This window comes from Pantherophis guttatus, chromosome 12, assembly GCF_059756535.1.
Source record: "Pantherophis guttatus breed Tessera chromosome 12, ASM5975653v1, whole genome shotgun sequence".
NCBI classification, from domain to species: domain Eukaryota; kingdom Metazoa; phylum Chordata; class Lepidosauria; order Squamata; family Colubridae; genus Pantherophis; species Pantherophis guttatus.
Genome location: NC_142074.1, coordinates 25,854,620 through 25,879,271, shown reverse-complemented (window position 1 = coordinate 25,879,271; position 24,652 = coordinate 25,854,620). Strand labels below are relative to the sequence as shown.

At 49.1% G+C, this 24,652-nt stretch overlaps 1 protein-coding gene across 2 annotated transcripts; it reads left to right on the top strand.

Moving 5' to 3' along the window:
* Window positions 1-81: 81 nt before the first annotated feature.
* On the top strand, window positions 82-18,872 carry SLC6A14 (solute carrier family 6 member 14). Of its 2 annotated transcripts, none has more exons than XM_087877587.1 (14): window positions 82-150; window positions 1,498-1,660; window positions 3,178-3,309; window positions 4,409-4,573; window positions 5,664-5,799; window positions 7,538-7,670; window positions 9,460-9,600; window positions 12,396-12,624; window positions 13,334-13,459; window positions 14,801-14,919; window positions 15,051-15,150; window positions 15,545-15,654; window positions 16,740-16,907; window positions 17,041-18,872. In XM_087877587.1, exons 2-14 carry the CDS (start codon window positions 1,591-1,593, stop codon window positions 17,188-17,190), a joined length of 1,779 nt encoding a protein of 592 aa, XP_087733713.1. In that variant the 5' UTR covers window positions 82-150; window positions 1,498-1,590; the 3' UTR covers window positions 17,191-18,872. The 2 variants fall into 2 exon arrangements, with proteins under 2 accessions (XP_087733713.1, XP_034297574.1); XM_034441683.3 differs by lacking the exon at window positions 82-150 and adding an exon at window positions 722-855.
* Window positions 18,873-24,652: the final 5,780 nt, after the last annotated feature.

Genomic DNA, 24,652 nt, shown 5'->3' with positions numbered 1-24,652 from the left:
GCCCAGGCAGGCAGGAAGGAATGACCAGTGACCCTCCCCAGCCGGACCCCTGGCAAAGGGAAGGAAGCGGCAGGAGCTCCGGAGGGCGATGAAGCAACCGGGTGGGTGGGAGTATCTGCTCCCGTGTCAGGCTTGGAAGTGAGCAAGCAGGTCAGCTGAGTGTGAAGCGCCTCTTCGGAGGGGCGTGGGAGGGGCGGGGTGATTTGCATTTTTATTTGGGGAACTGGCACGTCGCCCGTAACGCCCCCTCCCCTCCCTTCCCCCCCCCCAAGACTGGCGATTCTGAGACGGGCATGGCAGCCAAGGGAGACACGTCGGGAGGGTTTTGTTTTGGGAGAAGGTGTGAAGGCGATGTGTGAAAGGCAGCTGGGAGGGAGGGAGGGGGGAGGGGGCTAGGAACCCCCCTCCCCAGGGATGCCTTGTGAAAAGAGGGTGGGGGGAGAAGGAGGCCCGAAGACGGAGCGCTGGAGTCGTCCGGCCGGGAAGCGCTTTGGATAAGATGCCGGCGCTTGTCTCAGCTGCCTGGCGGGCAGGATCCGGGCACTGTCGTGGGAAGACAGACGGGCAAGCGGGCCAGGTTCCACAGGAGCCAGCCCCCTCCCGGAGCAGCAGCCTCCGCGCTGGCTCTGCTGCGCACCTGCCGTCCCGTCTGGTCCCGCCCCTCCCCTGTCCCCTCCCCGCCCTCTCGGCTCCACCTGGCCGGTCCCGGGGAAGGCGGGGAGGAGGGGGAAGGGGCTGGACGGGACGGGACGGGCTCTCCGGGCGCTATAAAGGCTCCCACCGGGCGGCTGCGGCCCAAAAAGGAACGCGATGGGTTGGCTCCGGCTTCCCAGTTGTCTGCGCTGCGGCCAGAAGGTGAGAGGGCGAGGAAGAGGAGGAGGAGAGGAAGGGGGCGCGGGGACGGTCCCCGACTGGGGCTCCCTCGCGGCACAGACGGACCCAGAGCCGGAGTCCTGCCGGGCGGGGGCGCTTCGGGGACCGGGCGCGGGGCAAGCCGAGCGAGCAGCATCCTCGGCGAAGGGAAGAGCAAGCCAGGCGGGCGCGCAGCAGGAGGGACCCCGGCGCAGCGCTTGGCGATCCTGAGCCTCCGAGGGGAGCAGCCGGAGCGCTGCGCTCCCACCATCCTCCCCGGGTTTGGGCGCCCAGGTTCCTCCGCAGGGAAGCCCCCCCCCGCCCCCCCCGGGAGGTCCCCGTTCTGGCGTCCCTTTGTTGGGTGCAGCTCCTGAAGGCGCGTCCAGGCAGGGGAGAAAGAGGGGCTCAGCACGCCTTGGGGGGGGGGGGCAGCCCCAGCTCAGGTTCTGAAAGTCACCAATTCCTCCTTCGAGGAAAAGGTTGGCAGCGCCTAGCGGGCACCTGCCAGCTCTCCTCCCCTGGCCGCAGGATCTGTGAGCAAAGCAGGGCGCATTTTCCCTGCCCCGGGACTGTCCGGGAGGCTCTGGAGAGGAGCCAAGCGCAGGAAGGAAGACGGGCTGACTTCTCCCTCTTCTCCTTCCGAAGGAATTCACTTTGTCCACGGAGAAGATCGCCGACTCGCAGGATGAGAACACGGAACGGGGCAACTGGTCCAGCAAGACGGACTACCTGCTGTCCATGGTGGGCTATGCGGTGGGCCTGGGCAACGTCTGGCGGTTCCCGTACCTGACCTATCAGAACGGAGGAGGTAAGGGGCTGCTCTACCCCTCCCTTTCCCCCTAAAAACGCAGAGGCATGCTGAGGCTTCCCCATCCAAACGGCCAAAGCTGCCCAGGACGTCCCAGGATGTCTTTCAGCAGCTGCTCACCTGGCTGGCTAAGACTTCTTTTCCCCAGGTGAGCAGACACAGCCACCTGACTCTGATCTGCCCCTTCGATCAGGGATCTCCAACCTCGGCAACTTTTAAGACTGGTGGACTTCAACGCCCAGAATTCCCCGGCCAGCACAAGTCTTAAAGTTGTGGAGGTTGGAGGTCCCTGCCTTAAATCTCAAATGCACCAGAGAGACAGCCCTAACTCTTGTGGCCTATGAAGATTTTGGACTTCTTTGCAAGGCTCATCCCGTAGATCTTTGTAGGGAAGCTGGGGAATTCTGGGAGTTGAAGTCCTCCAGGCTTAAAGTTGCCAAGGTTGGAGACCCCCTGCTCTAGAGCACTCCAGCCAGACCATTGGAGTCCTAGTAGACTTGGAAGTGGGAGGGGAATCTTTGGTTTGTGCTGCCAGTGCTGAGACTTTGTGACGCTCCACACTGTGCCCTCAGAGTCATTCTTTCACACATCCTCATCCTATTATTCCCTTCCCCACTTTTCTGAGTGTTGGGTCAGGAAATGAACCTACCGGCTGGGTGTACACCAAGAGGCAGAGCTTCAAGGGGATATTCCGGCATCCTCAGCAGTTTGGAAACTTTACATCTGCAACTTCTGGATGTCCAGATGTGCCCAGACAACTTCAGTGTGGAGCAGAGAGCTTAAATTCTGAGTCAAGAGGCTCTGCTGGGCCTTTTGCACAGGGACCTCAACCTGAGCCTTCCCACCAACAGCCGAGTTGTCCTCCTCCTCTTCCGTTGACCCTGAGGCATCAGCCAAAGACTTTGGGGTCATGGACCCTGTGTTCAGCTGGGAGGTTTTATGGCTGACCTCACTTTTCTCCTTCCCTTTGTTGACTTCTCTGTGCCCTTCTTGAAGCAAACGGTAGAAGGTAACAATAGGAGGGATTATAAAACCAAATTGTACACACCCAGAGGAATATAATGGCTTGGGAACAAGGCATGGTTAGTGTGACTCATGGGGCACACTCAACCCTTTTCTCTCAAGAACAGCCGGGTTCATCCCATTCATTATGCAAATGTGGCAAGTGTGTGAAAGAAGCCGGGGACTATCCCTGAGATGGGAACTAAATCTACCACCCTTCCTGGCATTGGCACCCGATCAAGTTTCAGCCATTCTGCAAGATGAACAGAGCCCTGCCTGGGCTTCGGTCGCCCTTCTTCTCTGTAGGCACTGCAAGACATTGGCCAAACCCCAAATGCTGATTTCCCCAAATGTTTGGCTGTTTGGAGATCTCTGCCCATCACAATTAGAAGCTGTATTTTCCTTCTGCAGGCTGGTGCTGGTTTTCGTCCTGGCCCATGCCTGCCCACGCGGATTTGGCTCTGGTTTGAGAAAGATGGCAGGCTGAATTCTCACCTGATGCTGTTCTCTTGCAGGAGCCTTCCTGATCCCCTACGCCATCATGCTGGCCCTAGCCGGCCTCCCTCTCTTCTTCATGGAGTGCTCCCTGGGACAGTTTGCCAGCTTGGGACCCGTCTCTGTTTGGAGAATTCTCCCTCTTTTTCAAGGTCAGTTTTGTCCTTCATCCTGGTAGTTTTCTGGATGGAGCCTTGGGAAAGCCTTTGGAAAGTGCTAGAAGGGAAGGGGTTCTGGGAGGAGGAGGAGGAGGAGGAGGAAGAGGAAGACTGTGGGGTCCTTGGTGCTCTCTGAGCTTGGCGGTTTTCCTGCAGATGTTTCGTGACCCAACTAGGGAACATCATCAGTGCTAGTAAGGAGTGGGGTTTGCTCTCAGTTTTTATTCCAGCGGCTTGCCCTGCCACTGGTTCTTAGGTTGGGCTGTTTACTCTTGGCTTGTTTGGCAGTTCCTTAATTGGGGTCCTTTGCAACATTTGGAAGGTGTCTCAGACAGGCCAAGAGAAGAATGGTTTGGGTCCTTCTGAAGACAAAGGTGGCTCCCTCAAAGCCAGGCCAACTTGGCATGGGGTGCCCAAGGCATATGTTTTCCAAGGCGTGGGACCTGAGTTGGTTGGTTCTGCTATAACCAGGGATTTTCTGCAGGTTCTCTGTGAACTGATGTGTATCTTGTTTCCTTTTTTTTTTTTTTTAAACCTGTTTTCACTTTGAAGAATGGCACAGTGTCTCCCACACGGCTTTCTGGGTTTTGCTGTGGCTTTTTATTTTTATACGATGTTTTTCTATATTCCTGGAAGCCGCCTGGGGTCACCAATGGCGAGCAGGCGGCAATTTAATTTTTCTAAAAAGAAAAAAAGAAAAGAAAATCTCAGGCGAAACAAGGAAGCAGCCTTTGCAAATTTCCTGAGCATGCCTGCAGTCTTAACTCCTTGGAGATGTCTCTTATCAGCTTGATTGCTGGTGTGAAAAAGCCTTGCTGACAAACATCTCATATTGACATTTGGGACAAAAGATTTGTTTTGGCCATAACGCCTGCCGCTCGCGATCTCGTTATCCTGACGCAAAAACAAATGAAGGAGACCCCACCTGTGTGCATTCATCAAAACCTGCAGGTCTTCCAGCTAACCAGGCGGCCTCCCTCCGTCCCTCCCTCCCTCCCTCTTTGCAAGGCAGTTGGGTGGGCATTGCCAGCAGGTTGGCTCCTAGGAGCTCAGAGACCTGTTTCCTGATGGCCTCTTTTCTCTTTCTGACCAGGCGTGGGAATCACCATGGTGATCATCTCCACTTTTGTGACCATCTATTACAACGTCATCATTGGCTACAGCCTCTACTACTTGTTCGCCTCCTTTCAGAGGGTCCTGCCGTGGGCGAATTGCGACCCGGAGTGGGCAGATGAGAAATGCAGCAAGACGCCAATCGGTAAGTCGGTGGGAAAGCGAAGAAGAATCCCTCGGCCAAACGCGCTTTCATTGCCATTCTTCTATGGGCAAAGCCACCTTTATCTGCAGGCGCCTGGTGCGGTGTGGAGATCAGATCAGAAATGCTTTCCTTTCCTTTCGTGATAAAAACACATGGCAGGATTTTCAAGCTGAGCTGGAGGCAGCGTCTGGGGTGGGGACATGCAAACGAGGAGGTGGGGTTATGCAGATGAGCATAACCCCACCTCCTAGTTGGTTCCTAAGTTGAGGAACCAACTAGGGTTCCTCGAAGAGCTAGACAGGGAAAGGCATATTTTGCACCTGTTTTAGTCCCATTGTATTGTTTCCCATCTTTTCTTATTGTCTCGTGTTATTTCCCACCTTTGCATGAAAGCCGTTTTCCCTCCTCTCGTTTGGAGTTTGACTAACAAGCCTGTGTCAACAGAGGTGGGTTTCAGCAGGTTCTGACCAGTTCTGGAGAACTGGTAGCAGAAATTTTGAGTAGTTCGGAGAACTGGTAGTAAACATTCTGACTGGCCCCGCCCCCATCTATTCTCTCCTTCCCAAGTCCCAGTAAGAAATGGAGATTTTGCAGTAACCTTCCCCTGCATTGGGGAAGGAATGAAGATTTTACAGTATCCTTCCCCTACCACGCCCACCAAGCCACACCCACAGAACCGGTAGTAAAAAAATTTGAAACCCACCACTGTGTGTCAAGCGGTAAAATGCCATTCAAAGGGAATCGTAATAGACTTGGACGTATCATCCCACCAAGTCTGCCTTATTGCTCAAGGATCCGGCCCAGCAGAAAAAACGGACACGGGAAGGATTGATCCAGTTGGGACCCTCCAAAGAGGGTCTTCCGAGTCCTTTGCTTTGCTGCAATTGGGAGGGGGTCATCACGTGTTTCAACAGTTCATAACAGTAAAACGAAGAATAAAAAGCAGGAAAAGGAAACTCTGAAGCAAAAGGCTTATAAGTTGTGCTACAAACTTATAAATCTGGAACTTTGCTAGCAAATAAATTAAAGCACAACTGTTTTCCCCCGTTTCTCTACCTCTTGTGACGGTCTCTTCTTCCTCCTCTTTCAGTGTTAATGTGCAACGTCACGATAGGCAGCACAAATGTCCAGATGAATTACACCGAAGTGCTGAGCATGAACCTCACCTGCATCAACGGCAGCCAGGTGTTTGCAGATACACAGGTTCCCAGCGAGCAGTACTGGAAGTAAGTGTTTAATCGGCTGAGCCTGGCTGCCTTTCGCCAACAACCGGCCACGCAAGTTCCATTGGCTTTGTTTGTCCAACTTTGCTTGCTGGAAATCCCCGCCTCTCCAGGGGAAGCCGTGAAAGACACCCCCTTAAACCTTGTTTCAGACAAGCTTGAGTCATCTCTGCCTTGGGTTAGCTGGGTGGTCGTTTAAATGTGACATTTACGCAAGCAAATCTTGGGAGCCTCTCTACCTTTTGATCTAGAGCAAGGCTCTCCAACCTTGGCAACTTTAAGCCTGAAGGACTTCAATTCTGGGAGTTGAAGTCCTCCAGCCTTAAAGCTGCCAAGGTTGGAGACCCTTGGTCTAGAGCAGGGGTCAGCAACCTGCAGCTCTGGAGCCACATGTGGCCCTTTCACCCCTCTGCTGTGGCTCCCTATCACTCAAAATATGCGTTACAATCACCAATGTGCGACACCCGCCGATTTATTGAGCTTTTCAACCTCGGGTAGGCCAACCATGGATAAATCCAAGAAAAGAAAAGTTTCAGAAGAAAACAGAAGGTTTAATTCAAGTACATATGCTAATTTTGTGGCCTCTCAAGAAATAGTCAGGCAAGGGGAGGGTTTTGTGGCTCCTGGTGTTTACTTTTCTGTGGGAAACGGGTCCAAATGGCTCTTTGAGTGTTTAAGGTTGCAGACCTCTGGTCTAGAGCAAGACTCTTCAAACTTGGCAACTTTAAGCCTGAAGGACTTCCACTCCAGCCAGCCATGGTCCAAGCTGCCAAGTTTGGAGATCCCTGCTCCAGAGTAGTCTTTCCCAACCAGGGCAATGTCCGAATGTGTGAACTTCTGGGCAAATGAGAGAATGCTGGCAATGTAATCAACCTGTCTTGAAGTTGTCCATTTCTGGACATTCTACAGTAGATGGAACTGAATCATCAAACAGGCGAGGTCCTTCATGAGAACACGGTGCTTCAAATAGGAGCTGGAGGGGGAAGAGGCCCATCGCTAATTATCTGCCCCCAAATAGTGGGGATGGTGGAGGGGGAGCCTTTTCTGAGGGAGTATCATTGCATTCAGCTCAGGGTGTCTTTTGCCTTCTCTGGAGGCATTTTAGCCCAGGGTTCTGCATCTCCCTCACCTTCCCCAGAGCGAGTCTTGCATGCATGAATGAAGGGAACACGACGCTATTTGCAGAGGTGTTAGTTGCACCGTGACTGGATTGGGCCATCATATCCTTTTTTCCTGATGATGACTGAACGATACAGAGCCATCAAAGCAGAGAGACAGCTTGAGACATTGCAAAGCTGTGTGGGTAGATGTGCAACTTGGAGAGAGAGCCTTCTCGGCCTCCAGAAACACAACCTGCCCCACAGCTACTTCAAGGCAGGACGAGGGAGCCTGCAATTAATTCTACAAAGCCCAGCGGGCTTCATGGGGCTGAGACTGAGACAAGCCGAGCAGGATTGCAATCCAGAGTGAAACTAGGATTTGCGTTAAGAGCAAGTGTCGTAGGACAGCATAGGAAACCACAACTCCCAGGAATGCCAACCAACATGGCCAGAGCTGAGGAATGCTGGCGATTGTGGTTGGGCAGTATCTGGAATGCCACCCCTCCTCCAGCATTTCTCCCCAACTCAACCACACCCCAAGCCTATTCCGGTTCAACCACAGAGCAAGCCGAGTTTCTCCCACCCTGGTTGAGGCTGCGCTGGTCCCCCTTGCTCATCCTTCTCTCCTTTTCCTCCGGCAGCAACAAAGTCCTCCAGCGGTCGGAGAGCTTAAGCGACACTGGGGTGATCGTGTGGTATCTGGCGCTTTGCCTTCTCCTTTCCTGGCTGATCGTGGCAGTTAGCTTGTTCAAAGGGATCAAGTCTTCTGGGAAGGTAATTGCAGGCGAGCCTCGTGGCCCCCGGAAGGCCGACTACCAGCTGAGCTGTAGGACTCTCATTTCGCCAGCAGTAGCACTGGAATATGGGAGTATTTAAGGCTCCTTTCCTCAACCTTGACCTTGGGGCGAAGAGGATCCTTGGAGAGCATGTGCCAAAATAGCTGAGAGCACCCATGAACTAAAGTGGAAGGTGGCTGAAGGCACCGGCACTTGGCACATGGCTGCGATAAGGCAACCGAGGCTCTGGTTTCAGAGCAAAGAACTGGTTCCATGGCATTCCAAGGACATGAAGGATTTGCCAAAGTGCCAGGAGAGATGCCAACTCCCTTCCTGTTCTGGTCACCTTGGAGGCACTGTTGGGCGGGCCCATTAAGGAAAGAGCCTGGAAGTAGTCAAGTCTAGGGCAATTTAATATGACTTTCGGGTCCTCCCTGCAAAGAATTTGGGAAGTAATTTTGTGGGTGCATGTGAATAATTTGATGGTCACTTGATCTAAGGGCTTTTCCTGGAGGAGATTCCAAGCTCATTAAAAGGACTTAATTTTCTGTAGAATATTACCTTCTGCAGAGTAAGAGGGAGAGATGGATGGCATGTGCTGGTGTTGTCACAGCCACAACACAAAATAGAAATTCATGCTTGAGACATCTGAGTTACAGATACAGCTTAGAGGCAAGTCCTCTGTCTTGCTTGGAGAAACCTCAGGTTGCATCCATGAATCCTTGATAAGAAAGGATCAAACAGCAGGCAGGATATCTCCTGAGCGGAAGCTTCAATTTGCAAGACGGCAAGACAGATTAACAGAGTTGGAAGAGACCTTATAGGTCATCCAATCCAACCCCTCCCTCAAGCAGGAGACCCTACACCATTTCTGACAGATGGCAGTCCAATCTCTTCTTGAAAGTCTCAAGTGATGAAGCTCCCACAACTTCCGAAGGCAGCTTCTGTTCCATTGGTTGATGGTTCTCACTGTCAGAAAGTTCCTCCTCATTTCTAGGTTGAATCTCTCCTTGTTCAGTTTCCATCCATTATTCCTTGTCTGGCCTTCGGGTGCTTTGGAAAATAGCTTGACCCCCTTCCTCCTCTCTGCGGCAGCCCCTCAAATATTGGAAGATGCTCTCCTGTCTCCCCTGGTCCTTCTCTTCCCTAGACTAGTCATGGCTTGTTCCTGCAACCGTTCGTCATATGTTTTAGTCTCCAGTCCCCTCATCACCCTGGTTGCTCTTCTCTGCACTCTTTCTAGAGTCTCAACATCCTTTTTTATAGTGTGGTGACCAAAACTGGATGCAGGACTCTAGGCATGGACTTTTATAGAGTGGTATTAGTACCTCCCTTGATCTTGATTGGATCCCTCTGTTAATGCAATTTAGGATTGCGTTGGCTTTTTTAGCTGCCGCTGCACACTCATATTTAGCTGGTTGTCCACTAAGACTCCAAGATCCCTCTCACAGTCACTGCTATTAAGCCTGGTTTCCCCCAGATTATATGTGTGCTTTTGGTTTTTCTTACTAAGACCTTCATTGCAACCAAAGCCCCACTCAGCATCTTGCAGGTTTTGACCCCTCCTCTGCAGATAGCCCATCAGGAGGGCATGACTGGGAAGGCCAGAGACCCTGCAGCATCCAGCGAAGATCAGATTCCTCACCATTACCTGTATCTGAATCTGGGAACTCATTTGTTCCTGCTTAAAAAAAAAAAACAACCTCCAAATTTAAAAAGTATTCCATTGGTCTTCCCAAAACTTCGGTCTGGCCTCTTTCTGAATCATGCGTTGTTTCTCCTTCCAGGTTGTCTACTTCACAGCCATTTTCCCTTATGTTGTCCTGATCATACTGCTGGTGCGAGGCGTCACCTTGGAAGGTGCCCGCGAAGGGATTGAGTACTACATCGGGGCCCAGTCCGATTTCACAAAACTTGGCGAAGCAGAGGTTGGTACCACCCAGCCCATGGAGGGCAGCTGGACTGGAACTTGTCTCTGTGTTTGTTTGTTTGTTTGTTTGTTTGTTTGTTTGTTTGTTTGTCTGTCAACAAGTACAAGGGAACAAGTAACAGTATAGACATAGACATGGACACATGAAAAAAATTGGCACAAATAAAAGGATGTAAATAGGCAAAACATAGCCATAAACACATAGATGTCAGCATTTCAATGCTGCCATAAAGAGGAGGAGGCGAGGCTTGACTTTTTACCTACTTATTTTCTCTGTAGATAATATCCCCTAGGAGATGGGATGGGAGGGGGACATTCCTGGGGTTGAAGGCAGGAGCTGGGAAGACTGATTTGGAAGATGGCCAATGAGAAGATGAGAAGAGGGGAATGGAAAGGGAAGGTTTTGGGGTCAGAGGTTTAGTATCGGCTATGATGAGTCAGGACCAGGTCTGTCGTACTCAATAAATGGAATATCTCAGCAAAGATTAATTGTTTGGGAGTGCAATTTATTTGAGATGACATCGAAACCTGACAATAGAATGATTACATATAAATAGGGACAGTAGGACAGGTGCGGTAGGCACGCTGGTGCACTTATGCACGCCCCCTTAGGGACCTCTTTTTTTTCTAAAGTTTTTTATTTTTTAGACAAACAAACATTTAATACATCAGTTTTCTCTTCCCTTTGACATCTTGGTGTTATCTTCCAAAGTTCTTTCTTCTTCTGTATAGTTGTCATTACTTCTATCTTGATCCTTATCCAGTCCACAATATCAATTCATCACTAACATAATATTCAGTTCATCACATATTTTTACATACTTATATAATTAATCGTTTATATCTCTTCTCCAACCAATAATAAAAACCATTCCCTATTTTAAAATATTCTGAGTCTTCTCTATCTTTAATCATCAGAGTTAATCTATTCATTTCTGCACAATCTAAGATTTTTTTCATTACTTCTTCTTCCAAAGGTATTTTCTCCGCTTTCCAATTTTGTGCATAGACAACTCTTGCAGCTATTATCATATGTATTATCAGATAAACTTTTTCCTTGCTAATTTTTTCAGGTAGGATACCCAGTAGGAACAGCTCTGGTTTAAATTCAATACGTTGATGTATCATTTCCTCGCCTTTATGGACCTCTTAAGGACCTCTTAAGAAACATGAAAGGTCCACGGTAGACAGTTTAAGGTCAAAGATATGGGGATTAGTGTGACTAACATCAGGATCAGATAGAGAGTTCCAGACATTTACTACTCTATTGCAGAAGTCAGATTTCCTACCATCAAGATTAGAGCGAATTACATTGAGTTTGAATCTATTGGTAGCCCTTGTGTTATTACGGTTGAAATTAAAGTACTCCTTTACAGATAGGATGTTTTGGTAATTAATCTTATGAACTAAGCATAGGTCGGAAGGTAGACGGCGTAGTTTGAGGCTATCCAGACGTAAAATTTCAAGCCTGGCGGGATAGGGAATTTTATTTCGAGCAGAAGATTTGAGTACTTTTCTAGTAAAATATCTCTGGACCTTCTCTAATGTATTGATGTCTGAAATACAGTGAGGGTTCCAGGCAGGTGAGCAGTATTCAAAGATAGGTCTATAGTGTTAGTCCTATAAAAGACAGACGAACAAAACTCTTCAACCTTCCTCCTAGGTTCTAATTTCACAAAAACAGAGTTGGCCTGCCAGGAGGCAACACTTAATCTCAGACAAGCTAAGCAGGTTTGGGCTAGAGTAATACTTGGATGGGAGACAAAAGGAAAGCTAGGTTGGGAAATTGAAAAAAAAACAAAAGAAAATAATGGAAAACAACTTTAATGCTTTGGCCAAGAAACCCTTATAGATATCTGCCTGCCATCACTAATAATCTACCAGCTGAGTGCCTTATTGTAAGGATTAACAATTTTATGGTGTAGATTAAGTGTTATGACCAAATAGGAAAAGAGCTCCATCAGAATAAACTAATATCCATATTCTTAATAGCAATAGCCCTTAGACTTACCATATTTTTCGGTGTATAAGATGCACCGGAGTATAAGATGCACCTTAGTTTTTGGGGAGGAAAATAAGAAAAAAGCTGATTGATGAGTGGATCAGCCTCCAGAATACCCCCAATCAACTGTTCCCAGAGGTGAATTTTAGCAACAAGTTCGTTGGTTGTGAGCTCTGTGCCTTGCTTTTTTTTCTGCCTCTGAAACTTCTGAAACTCTGTTTCATAAAAAACTTTTTTTTTCTTCCTCTGAAAGTCTCCGAAACAGAGCTTCAGAAAAAAAAAGGCTTTTTTTTCTGAAGCTCAGTTTGGAGGCTTTTTTTTTTTTGAAGCTTCGTTTCTGAGGCTTTTTTTCTGAAGCTTCTTTCAGAGGCTTTTTCAGCCTCTGAAACCTCTGTTTGCGAAGCTGGGCAGGGCTAAATTCAGAGTATAAGATGCACCCAGATTTTCACCCTCTATTTTTGGGGGGCGTCTTATACTTCGAAAAATACAGTATATACTGCTTCACAGTGCTTTACAGTCCTCTCTAAGCGGTTTATAGAATCAGCATCTTGCCCCCAACAATCTGGGTCCTCATTTTACCGACCTCGGAAGGATGGAAGGCTGAGCCAGTCAGGATCGAACTCCTGGCAGTGGGCAGAATTAGCCTGCAATTCTGCATTCTAATTACTGCGCCACCACGGCTAATAATAATTGCAATATTTATAATGGCTTATGTGACACACACATCCATGGTTAAATTAGGTGGGATTGCAAGAGCGACTTGCTATGTTTCTTCCTCTTCTTTCTTCAAGGTGTGGAAAGACGCAGCCACGCAGATTTTCTTCTCCCTCTCGGTCGCCTGGGGTGGGCTGGTCGCCCTCTCCTCCTACAACAAATTCCATAACAATTGCTACACAGATGCCATTTTCGTCTGTGTAATCAACTGTCTCACCAGCGTCTTTGCTGGGTTCGCAATCTTCTCCATCCTGGGGCACATGGCCTTCATGGCAAATAAGAAGGTCTCCGAAGTTGTGGACTCAGGTGAGCTCAACCTGTTAGGCCACTGGATCAGTGGTGAAATCCAATTTTTTTTTATTACTGGTTCTGTGGGCGTGACTTGGTGGGCGTGGCAGAGGAAGGATACTGCAAAATCCCCATTTCCTCCCCACTCCAGGGGAAGGATACTGCAAAATCCCCATTTCCTCCCCACTCCAGGGGGAAGGATACTGCAAAATCCCCATTTCCTCCCGATCAGCTGGGACTCGGGAGGCAGAGAATAGATGGGGGTGGAGCCAGTCAGAATTTTTACTACCGGTTCTCCGAACTACTCAAAATTTCCGCTACCGGTTCTCTAGAACTGGTCAGAACCTGCTGAAACCCACCTCTGCACTGGACTCAATAGCCATCATAGGGTTTGGTATCAGACTCTGGATAGCACGGTGGGAAATCAGAGCTGGATTCAGATGTGATCCAGGATGACTCTTATTACCCTTCAAGTTTGATGTATCACTTAGATCATATCACTAAATGTGATCTTCTCCACCCATCAGTCACCTGTCTCAGTTGGGCTCTCCTAAGTTCACCTCCCATTTCTGCCGAACTGGCTGGAGGATGAGAACTGAACCCAAACACACCTGGTGGACACCTCCACCATCCCAGAAAGCTGCTGTAATTGGTCTCGCTGTTCACACAGATCTCTATTTCTCCGAGAGAGTTTCCTGATGGTATCCTTGATTTTGCTCCCTGGCAGGATTTGACCTGGCCTTTGTGGCCTACCCTGAAGCCCTGTCCAAGCTCCCGGTGGCTCCTCTCTGGTCCTTCTTGTTCTTCTTCATGCTTCTGCTTCTGGGTCTCGATTCCCAGTTTGCCACCATAGGTGAGTATCAGTTAAGACAAAGGGGATCCACCTCGCGATGTGATAATGCTCCAAAGGATTGTATGCCCTGCGGACAGAGCATCACATATCCTGCCAGCCTGCTTCAGTAGGTCTTGCAAAACTTAATAAGTTGATCTGTCGCATTTAAAAGGGACGCGGTGGCTCAGTGGCTAAGATGCTGAGCTTGTCAATCGAAAGGTTGGCTGTTCAGTGGTTCGAATCCCTAGTGCCACGTGATGGAGTGAGCTCCCGTTCCTTGTCCCAGCTTCTGCCAACCTAGCAGTTCGAAAGCAGGTAAAAAAAATGCAAGTAGAAAAGTAGGGACCACCTTTGGTGGGAAGATAACAGTGTTCCGTGCGCCTTTGGCGTTGAGTCATGCCGGCCACATGACCACAGAGACATCTTCGGGCAGCGCTGGCTCTTTGGCTTTGAAAGAGAGATGAGCACCGCCCCCTAGAGTCGGGAACGACTAGCACGTATGTGCAAGGGGAACCTTTACTTTTACCGTTTTATGTCGCATTTATGCATTTCGTAACATTTACACGAATAGAAGGAAGCCAGACATTTGGAGCCAGTAGCATCTCCTTCTGCCTTAGTACCACTTTATAAAACCTTAGTAAGGCCACAGCTGGAATCCTGCATCCAGTTTTGGTCCCCACATTACAAAAAAGATGTTGAGACTGGAAGAAGCGCAGAGAAGAGCAACTAGGATGATTAAAGGCCTGGAGACTAAAACCAGTGAAGAAGGTTGCAGGAACTGGGCATGGCTAGTCTAGAGAAAAGAAGGACCAGGGGAGACACGATAGCAGTCTTCCAATATTTGAGGGGCTGCCACAAAGAAGAAGGTTGGGGGGCGGGTTCAACTTATTTTCCAAAACACCAGAAATGCAAGAAACAATGGATGGAAACTAATGAAGGAGAGAAGCAATCTGGGATTAAGGAGAAACTTCCTAACAGTGAGAACAATTAAGCAGCAGAACAGAAGTTGCAGGTTCTCCATCTCTGGAAGCTTTTAAGAAGAGGCTGGACAGCCGCTTGTCTCAAATGCTATAAGGGTCTCCTGCTTCAGCAGGGGGTTGGCTAGAAGACCTCCAAGGTCCCTTCCAGCTCTATTCTGATTGAATTGATTGAATTCAGTCTGAATGACATGCTAGGGAGGGGAAAGGTGAAAAAACCAGCTGAAAAAACCCAATTAAAAGGCATTTCTAAAATAACAGTCATCTAGACACGGTGCAGGGAGGTGAAGCCGGATGGAGCTGATCTCAGAGCAGCAATGCCAGGATGACCCTCCTTCTCCTCTCCCGCTGTGGATGCTAATTGTGCTCCCTCTTCCTTCTGCAGAAACCATCACTACCACCATCCAAGATATCTACCCCGCGGTGATGAAGAAAATGAGAGTTGTGGTGACGATGGGGTTGTGTATGTTGCTGTTTCTGCTTGGGCTCGTCTGTGTGACCCAGGTATGACTCAAGGAGGGCCGGAAACTCCCCCTCTCTTATGCTGAGATGCCGGAAGCCCCCAGGGGGAAAACTGGAGACTCTCTTGCTGTGGACAAGGGCAAGGGGTCACCTCTTTCTCCTCTCTCCCACAGGCAGGAATCTACTGGGTCAATCTGGTGGACCATTTCTGTGCAGGCTGGGGGATCCTCTTCGCAGCTATCCTGGAACTGCTGGGGATTTGCTGGATTTATGGTAAATATTTGCTGGGATCTCCTGCAACAGCCCCAGTTTCCCCAACACTCCAAAACACACGAGCAAATGGGAGTCTTAGCAGCCTTCCAACCCCATCCAAACTCTCCTTGATCAGCTTTTCCATTGGGGTGGAGGGGCTGCAGATTTGGAGGTCGACCCTTCGTGCAGTGGGAGACGTCCAATGTGGGAAAGATTATCTAAAACAAATGGGTTTTGCCAGTTCCAAGTAGGGTATTTTTGAGCCCAGACCCCACTGTTAAAGCGACACAACTCATTTGGGGCATCAGGCACCAGGCAAAAGGAGTTCAGCCCACGTGGGATAAAACTCTGGGAAGTTGCCCGGTTGCCAAGACTCAGGAACTGACTCCCCCACCCATGTGGCTGTTCTGTCCAGGGGGAAACCGATTCATCCAAGACATCGAGATGATGATCGGGAAGAAAAGCTTCCTCTTCTGGCTGTGGTGGAGAGCCTGCTGGTTTTTCATCACCCCTTGCCTCTTGCTGGTGAGTAGCCCAGAGATTTCAAGCGCTTGGAGGGGGGAGGGGAAAGCCTTGGAAAGTCCAGAGAGACCCCCTGGAGACGCGTCTCGCTTGGGAGGCCTATTATTCGCCTAACATTACATGCCTTCCAAAAACAGCAGCTCCTGTTCCTCCTAAGTACATCGTTTCTACGAAGGCCAATCATGTTCTAAGCAAAACAAAGCCAGCCAGGACCAGCCAGTTTGGAAGGAAACCAAAGTTTGCAAGATGGGAGGGAACCATCTCTGCCTATTGTTATCAACCCTTCTGTGTAGTTCCTTCCCCTAAAAGGATCGAGCACTTTGTGGCTCTCCTCCAAGACAGAATTCACAGCTATCTTGGACCCTGGCTAGATCTCTCTCTCTCTCTCTCTCTCATACACACACGCACCAACCCAACTCCATAGAATGTTTTGTCTTTGACACTCGGCAAACTTTGGTCGAGAACAAAAAGTCAATGGGCCAAATTCTGCCTGACACAGGTCGGTCGTCTCTTTGCTGGGGGTGTTTGCTCTTTGAAAGCCAGAATCCTGGACTTTGTGAGGTTCAACAAATACACAGATAATTGCTGGCCAACTTTGGAGAAAGATAAGCTACCCGCTTGCCCAGAGGGAGGGAGGGAGGGAGGCAGGCAGGCAGGCGTTAAGATCTGAATTCTGAATTTTGGCAGGATTTGTGTTAAGGCTCTCCTAAACTAGATCTGTGATGGCGAACCTATGGCGTGGGTGCCGGAAGTGGCACGCAGAGCCCTCTCTGTGCACACATGCACCGTCGCCAGCTGCTCTCTTTCGGGTTCTGGTGCGTGCGCGCTCCAGTTTCGGCACGTGGTGCCAAAAAGGTTAACCATCACTGAGCTAGATTATCGCCTGTTCCTTCCCACATCCCACTGGCCAGAAGCTGATCGTGGTTCCTTTTCTGACCACCAGAAGCTGAGTCTCTTATGTAAGAGATGCTGGCTGAGGATGATGGTGATTGGAGTCCAGTACATTTGGATGAGAGGCGCCCTTTGAAAGGTGCAACTCTCATCTCTCTCTCTCTCTCTCTCTCTCTCTTTTCTCTTCTCTACCACAGGCCATCCTGATTTGGTCCCTGGTCACTTTTATGCCCCCCAAGTATGGCACGACTAAGTACCCGGAGTGGGGCTCTGCCGTCGGATGGTGCATGATCATTTTCTGCCTCATTTGGATTCCGGTGGTGGCCATTTATAAGATCGTCAAGGCCAAAGGCAACCTGTGGCAGGTGAGTGTTGCCGTGTGTGTGTGAGAGAGAGAAAGAAGGCGTGTCTGGTGGTGAGTGGCAGAAGGACCCCAAAACCCCCAGGAGACAAGCAAAGCCTGGGAATCCCACCACCTCCTCCTTTTCCTCCTTCTAGCGGATCGTTTCCTGCTGCAAGCCCAAACCCAGTTGGGGGCCGTCTCTGGAGTGTCACCGGGGAGAGAGATACAAGGACATGGTGGACCCGGTCAAGAAACAGGACATCGAGATTCCCACCGTGGACAGCTACATCAGCAAGCTGGAGTAAAGGGGGGGGGGCTGTTGCAGGCTGAGGGTCCCAGTTACGCCCAGCAAAATCCAGGCAGCCGAAGAGAGGCCGTGCAATGGATGCCAAAGACTTTGGACCGTCTGCCAAAGAGCCACACCTGGGGGGCACTGCTGCTAAGGCAGGCCAGGTCGTGGCGGGTGGGGGGGCAGCCTTCTAACTCAGGACCACTCTCTAGAGATAGGGGGTTTGGACCCCTGCACCCCCGGCCCTTTCCATAAAGAGCCAGCAAAAATCCCTCAACCCACAAAAAAACCCCAAAGTCTCCTCTGGCAAGGCTGAGTGCCCTCCCTCACAGAGGTGTGGTGATGAAGAATACACTTCGGCAATCTTCTGAGAATCTTCGGGGCCATCAAAGTGTCCGAGACTGGGATCCTTTGCACACTTCATTGGATGTGAAACCTGTCCTAATTCAGGGAGACTGACTTCTGTGTTTAATGGGACACGGACCATCGCACAACACTCTGGATGTGCACGCACAAATATCTCTGTGTGTGAGAGAGAGAGAGAGAGTAAGAGAGACAGATGCTGCACCTGGCATTTTATTTGCATAATTTATTCCTGGGATTTTATTTGGGATTAATTTATTATTATTATTATTTTGCTACCTTGGAGGGAAATTTCTGAAAACCTCTCTCCACCCTAAAGAGCTGGCTATCCTAACGAGCCATCCGGATTTGGGGTAGACCTTTCTCGTTCATCTTCAAGTTGTATCTCCATAGCCCTAAGGACTAGAAACTTGACTTTAGAATAAAGGAGAGAGAGAGAGAGAGAGAGAGAATTCCTTAGAAGTGGAACTGCTTATTCTCGGTGCAGAGAGCTGGCTGGCCAGCTAATAAAAGAAATGTCTTCAGATTTTGGTTTCCTATGGACCTTTTCATTGTCCATTTCAGCTGTTTTTTCTTCCTTCGTCTTCTCAAGCGGGAATCTCTCCTTTCTTTCTCCATCATTCACTCTCCCAGAACGCCTAATGGAGTCATCTGGGCCAAGGGAACTCCTCTTTTTCATGAGAATGAGCAAAAAAGCTGAATCGCCTCCGTGCGTCTTCCCGAAAGCCGCTGGTCTTAAAGATTTGGTCCGTTTCATCATTCCAGGCGGCAGCTCAAACCTCCCCCCCAGGCGCTGGGTTGGAGGCTGGTCTGGTGGGCCAGTTTCTGGGGAGCAAAAGGAGCTGCAGTATGGAGGGGGAGGCCGGTGGAAGCACCCCAATTCTTTCTCATTAATTCAGAGGGAGGGGACGGCCTTTCCTTCTTGCGCAATCCACACAAGGGGTCTTTCCTGGTCCTTCACAAAGAGCCCGTTGCCTATGCACAAAGCTGGGTCCAGAAGTGATCCTTCGAGACCCCTGAAAGGCAACCCCCTCGGCCTTCTCCAAGGCAGATCCCGGGAGACCTCCGATCTCTCCTGACTCTTGGACTTTCTCGGATCAACTGGGGATTCCTAGATTTCTCCAGCAGGTCCCAAAGTTGGGATAGAAGGAAGGGAGGATGAATAAAGGCCCAGGAGAAGAGGCCTCTGCCCTGGTGGCCCACCTCGTGGCCATGGGGGTGCTTTTTGTCCCGGGGTGGGTGGGTGGGTGGGCTTTTTATACTACAAGTTGTTTTCTTGTTTTGTTGACATTGACGTATTTCTGCCTTAAATCAATAAAAGTTTGTATTTATTCATTTGAGCCTCTTTCATGGGGTCCTTTTTCCATCCTGCCAGGTGGAATTTCTTTTATTGGGGGGAGGCAGCCTCAGCAATTGGATTCCAGAGTTGTGGCTGACCTCACCAGAGAGGAAGAGCAAATACCTTGAGAGGGACGCACTCACAAACATTGGCACATCTGCTTTTAATTTTCAAGGAGGTGATTAAAATGCTAATGTTCGCACTTTACACCGGGAGGCGGTGGGCATTTCAGGGAAAGTTAGACAGCCACCCTGCACTGCTAGGATCTGCAGCGCCCACCCCTCTTCCAAATAGGCCCTTTCACTAATATTCCCCTCCCTCGGACTAATGACACAGCTTTCAGGAAGAATTTAGCTCAGGAAAAGCCCAGCGTGGATTCCTCCTGCCTCGGTGCGTAAACGAAGCCGCCTCATTTAATGCCATTCCTTCCCTAAACATCTGCAGCCAAGCTCTTGACCTCACCTAACAGGTTCAGGATAGGCTTTGGCTGAGACCGCTTGGGTGGCTGAGAAGAACGTGCAAGAATCCCAGGACAGGGAGAGGCTGGGACTTGTTCCCAAAGACCGAGAGGAACTATTTGGGGAGCTCTTTTGGTCCCTAGAGGGCACCCTCAACCTGTAGCATCATCCTCGGAGCTTCTTCTGAGGTTATGCCGGGTCAATGAAACTTTCTGCATTTCCCCCCCTAAAGCAGTTTGCATTCAGTTGGATGGAGCATCCTTGGGTTTAGATGCTGGAGGGAGACGAGAGAGATCCTTGCACGGAGGGGATGCAGCATCTCTGCACTTCCTTAGGGAGGAGTTGATAGAAAAGTGGGTTATCCTTGCCAAGCCCTTCTCCAGCAGGGTCTGCAGCCTTCTCCATCACCCCTCCACCACAGTGGGGGGTTTCAAATTTTTTTACCACCGGTTCTGTGGGTGTGGCTTGGTGGGTGTGGCTTGGGGGGCATGGCAGGGGAAGGATACCGTAAAATCTCCACTCCCACCCCATCCCAGGGAAAGGTTACTGCAAAATCCCCTTTTCCTCCCGATCAGCTGGGACTTGGGAGGCAGAGAATAGATGGGGGGAGGGGGGCCAGTCAGAGGTGATATTTACTGGTTCTCTGAACTACTCCGAATGTCCGCTCCTGGTTCTCTAGAACTGGTCAGAACCTGCTGAAACCCACCTCTGCTCCATCACCTCCTGAGGAAGACCCCAGAAGGCTTTCAGGGGTGGTGGTGCGCTTGTCACGAGGGAGAAGTGGCCTTTGTGAGCAACAGAAATGACACAAGACATCCTGAATGGAAATCAAGAACTTGTATGGTCAACCCACCTTAGAGGCCAAGCTTATCATGCTGTGTCCTTCAGGGGACAGAATAAAACCAGAGAACCTCAGGAGAAAGGCTGGGACCACACAAGGGTCATTTTTACCTCCAAAAGATACAGGGACCTCTTCTCCAAGTCAAAAGCTAGGGTGGTGCTGCCCTCTGTTGGTTGGTTCTTGGAAGTGAGCCATCCCCCAAATCCACCAGGGCTGGTCCTGAACCTTCAAAGATGCCTTCTGCTTCTGCTTTCTTTCTCTTTCCTGTCACTCTGTTGCCTTCCTACAGAACGCAGCGTTTATTATCATCTTCTGTTAGACACACAACAGCCTCACAATTTTTTCTGCCGGTGTGTTCTTTCTTGCCTGTTTTTTTTTCCAGCTTCTTATCTCAAGATACTTCAAAACATTTCAAAAGTCTGTGGACTCTCCCGAGGTTGAACGTGGTCTTGTGAAATGAGCACTTGGGGGCAATTGTAGCCCACCCTAAGGATTTCTTGGGAGTTTTGCATCTCTGGGAGGGGGAGGGGCAATTTGAGATACGGAGCAGAGCTGACCCAACTCCTTTGAGTCAAGCCAGCGTGAACTCGGATGAAAATGCAGACTAGCAGGTGTCTAGAAAGCTAACCTTTCCCTTCCAAGCATTCAATTAGTTTGATTCCAAACTAGCAAGCCGTTTGCATTAATTAGGAACGGAATTTCGTTAAGATAGAAAGCCAAGGCAATTATTATTAGCCTCTTCCAAAGAGGGCAGGTGGGGGTGGGGAGCGAGCAGCTCCTTTGTTGAGCCAGGCTGTTCTCCGCTCTTTGAGGGGTGCTTATCTAGGAGTCCCTCTGGACCAATTAAAGGATTGTGAAAGATTATATCAATTTCTACCCATTAAAAGCGGCAAATGAATTTTATGAACTCATTTCTTAACCTACTTAAAGGCATAGGGAGAACGCAACTAATCTTTTATAGATCACCTTTGTAAAAAAAAAGGGGGGGGCAAAGCTCTCCAGGTTCCCTTTTGCAAGCATGTGCAAAAAAAAAAATGAAATAAATAAAACTCACAGAAAAACGTGCACCCTTCCAAATGTGTGGAGTTTTGCATGCCTGTCTCGTACTAAAAGTTTCTCTAACATTATAAACTGTATTAGGTTTTCTGCATGATGTCCCCAGACAGTTGGGGGGGGGGTTTGCATAATTTTTTTGAACTGCCGTGCAGAATTAGGAAATGTGTAAAGTTTACCATGCATGCATCCTCAGATGCTTCTAAAAGTGAGAATAAGTTCTTACAAATTCAGATTGGGGGAGTTGGGGGGGCATATATACATGCCAGTGGCCAGTTTTGTTCCTGTGACCCCCTAGGATGCTGTGCTGGTCATCAGCGCAAGGACCAGACTTATTCCCCTTTTTTCAGCGCTTCAAACAGTCATTAACTGAATAGTCATAAGTTTAGGACTACGTGCACTGCAAAATTTATCAAAATTTGCCAAGAGGGCAACAGTCTGGCTGCTTCAGAGCACACCTGGCTCCCTGCAAAGGATATTTCAAAAAGACTGAAGGTGGATGGCCTCTGAGCATTCCTGCCACTTCCATCTTCATTGATCGATGCGTAGCTCAACCCCTTCCATTTTCTCCTGTTTTGTTCCTTCAAAGATTGCCTAGTTGGGTCTTTTGGGGTGGGGGGAGCATTCCCCTGACCAAGGGATCTTATCCAGGGGTGAAATCTGACAGGTTCTGGAGAACCGGTAGCAGAAATTTTGAGCAGTTCAGAGAACCGGCAAATACCACCTCTGGCTGGCCCGCAGAGTGGGGTGGGAGTGGAGATTTTGCAATATCCTTCCCCCAGGAGTGGGGAGGGAATGGGGATTTTGCAGTATCCTCCCCCTGCTCCACCCACCAAGCCACGCCCATAGAACCGGTAGTAAAAAAAATTGGATTTCACCATTGGATCTTACACTAGCTGGAAAAAGTATTTTGACTCTGCCAGGTGGAATTGATATTCCTAAAAACGAAGTGTTTTTAAACGCTGCCTGCTTCCTCTTTCCCAATCGGTTTTGACAGAGCTGAAATTCCCTCTAACAATATTCTGATTCTGCCCCCGAAGGAAACCTCCTTTATAGGGTGGTCTTTCCCTCCTCAATTGAGGGGTGTCAATGTTCCCCCCACCCCCTTTGAAAATCTTGTCCTTTTGAGTCTCTCACCAGGAAAACTCCAAAGAATTCTAACTCTGTATGAGATTCTCCGTCCTCCAGGTCATGGTTGTCCCAAAGGGGCTTTTTCAGGAGGCAACTGGATTTTTTGATTTTTTCTTTTAAAGAGGTTTTGCTTCTCATCCCAGAAGCTTCTTCAGCTCTGACAGGATCTCTCCCATTCCCCACTATCCTGTGGGAAGGACTCAGTGCAGGCAGACTGGTGACAATACCTACAGAATTTGGGGGGGGGAAGAGAGAGAATCTTCCCAATTCTTTCCCAACGCCACCTCCAGTCCGGATTCTGATTCTGATGCTCTCCAAGCCAGAAAGCGTCACTCCTCCTCTGGTGCAGGATTCCCTTGGGTGTCGAGGGAGGCAACTGGTGTGACTTGTTAATGCATTACTTTACACCTCTTGGAATTCTCTTTGCAGCTTTCCAAGCTGATTAAATATTTGTGGTTAAACATAGAAGCGATCGTACCCACAGGACTGGGAGATAAACGCTAAAATATTTGCTCTGAGCTACAGGTTTTCTGATGTCTACTCAAAAAAAATAATAATAATAATAACTTCAACGAAAACAAAGGTTTCCAAATACTATTTTCTTATCACCAATTGCAAAGAGATTTCTCAGAAGAAGGTCTCCAGGGGGGCGAATTGCAACTCGGAGTGTTTTATTTTTTATTTTTCCCTCCCCAGCATAGTTTTAATACAAGATGATTGGAAATTAGACAAAGACTTTTGTAAACAGCAGGGCCCCGTTTAAAGGAGGGGCCTCGTAGAAGAAGCCCACAGTGGATTTATTTGCCCAGCGGCCCTAAGATGCAAACCACCGAGCAGCTTTTTATTCGTGTGTTTATTTCCTTACTGGTCTCAAAGTAAAGCTCTTGACATCTTAGGGAATAAATATCTCGTTTGATGCAGGAATCCAGAAATCCCAGCCTAACTGAGTAGAAAGCCAGAGTTGCAGTTGGCCCATCTATCCCTCCCTTGAGTAGAGTCCCTTGGCTGAGATGCAGCCCTCCTTCCCATATTTTCTTCCACAGATGATGGGGGCCATCTCCCTCAAAAGAGCTTCCGTGGGTGGGCATCCAGACACTCTAAATCCAGAGGTGTGGAGAACCAATTGTCGCCTTGAAACCCAATGATGCTCCAAAGGACCTTCTCTCCATGGAAACTCACCAAGTTCTCAGAAGATCTCTTGGGTATAAATTGCAAATCTGAATGTTTTTCTTTCCCTCCCCTCCCTTGTTTTCATATAAGATGATGGGAAATTAGAAGAGAACTTCTGTAATGTAGCACCTCTAGAACTTTGGAGCAGTGAGTTCAGTTGCGCCAGCTGCTCAAGGATTTTTCTTGTTTTTATTTTATTTATTGTGAAATTTATTTGCCGTCCATCTTGTGTTCAATATTCTGGGTGACTTACAACATACTTTTACTTATGGGGTTGGGGGGGGGCACGATACCCTGGAAATCCTAACAGCAGAGGAGTGGAGTGGTTGCCTTCTCTGCTCCGTTGAGTCCAGCATCTTCTCTGCAGCAGCTCAGTGAAGCAGCTCAAGGAAGGTTCGGCTCCTTCTGATCCTGAGCTGATCCTGGGGACTGGAACACCCCAAAAGCTGCTCTGAGAAATAGGAGGAGGACTCAGGCTGCTGGGACAATATCTAAAGGGACATTGGAGATCATTAAAGAAGAGAGTAAATTTAATCTGGAGAAGATGAGGGGGTCTCTGTTGTGACCTAGGCTCACTTAGTCATTACAAGACACAATTTAGTTTTAAACATTTTATTATATTTTATTATAACAGCTGGGAATTACTTAGTCCAAATTAATTGCAAAACGAAGTCCTTCAGAAAAAGTCCTTCGGGCTTATCACAAACCTTTATCTTCTTTGGCACCCTGCCAAAGGCCTTTCATGGCAAAGCCTCATGAAGTTCAGAAACAAGAGACGCGCCGACTGGAAACAGATTTAGCAACGTTGCTTTCCTACAAAGAGCCCAGGAGCCTTTGTTGCTCTTTTAAGCCTTATGGGAGGGGCCAATCATCTCCTGGCCTTACTCCCAAGTCGTCCTTTCTGCTTTAGCTGCTCTTGCCTTCTGGCAGCTCTGCACATGCGTGTACTAGGAACGGGCTCCTCCTGTTCCTCTGCCCCTCTGCTATCCACCTCTGGAGGCTCTGGAGTCTGTGCATCACTCCCAGATGACCCTGGCCCCATCTCTGCCTCTGACGCAGAGCCCTCATCCGGGACTTCTCCAGAATTCTGGACTGACCCATGGTCCTTCCCAGCCTCCTCACT

Coding starts and splice junctions, on each gene's coding strand:
- SLC6A14 (XM_034441683.3), top strand. CDS start 811: ATGGGTTGGCTCCGGCTTCCCAGTTGTCTGCGCTGCGGCCAGAAG. Junction 15,151..15,544: donor GGGGATTTGCTGGATTTATG/GTAAATATTTGC, acceptor TGTTCTGTCCAG/GGGGAAACCGATTCATCCAA. Junction 15,655..16,739: donor TCACCCCTTGCCTCTTGCTG/GTGAGTAGCCCA, acceptor TCTCTACCACAG/GCCATCCTGATTTGGTCCCT.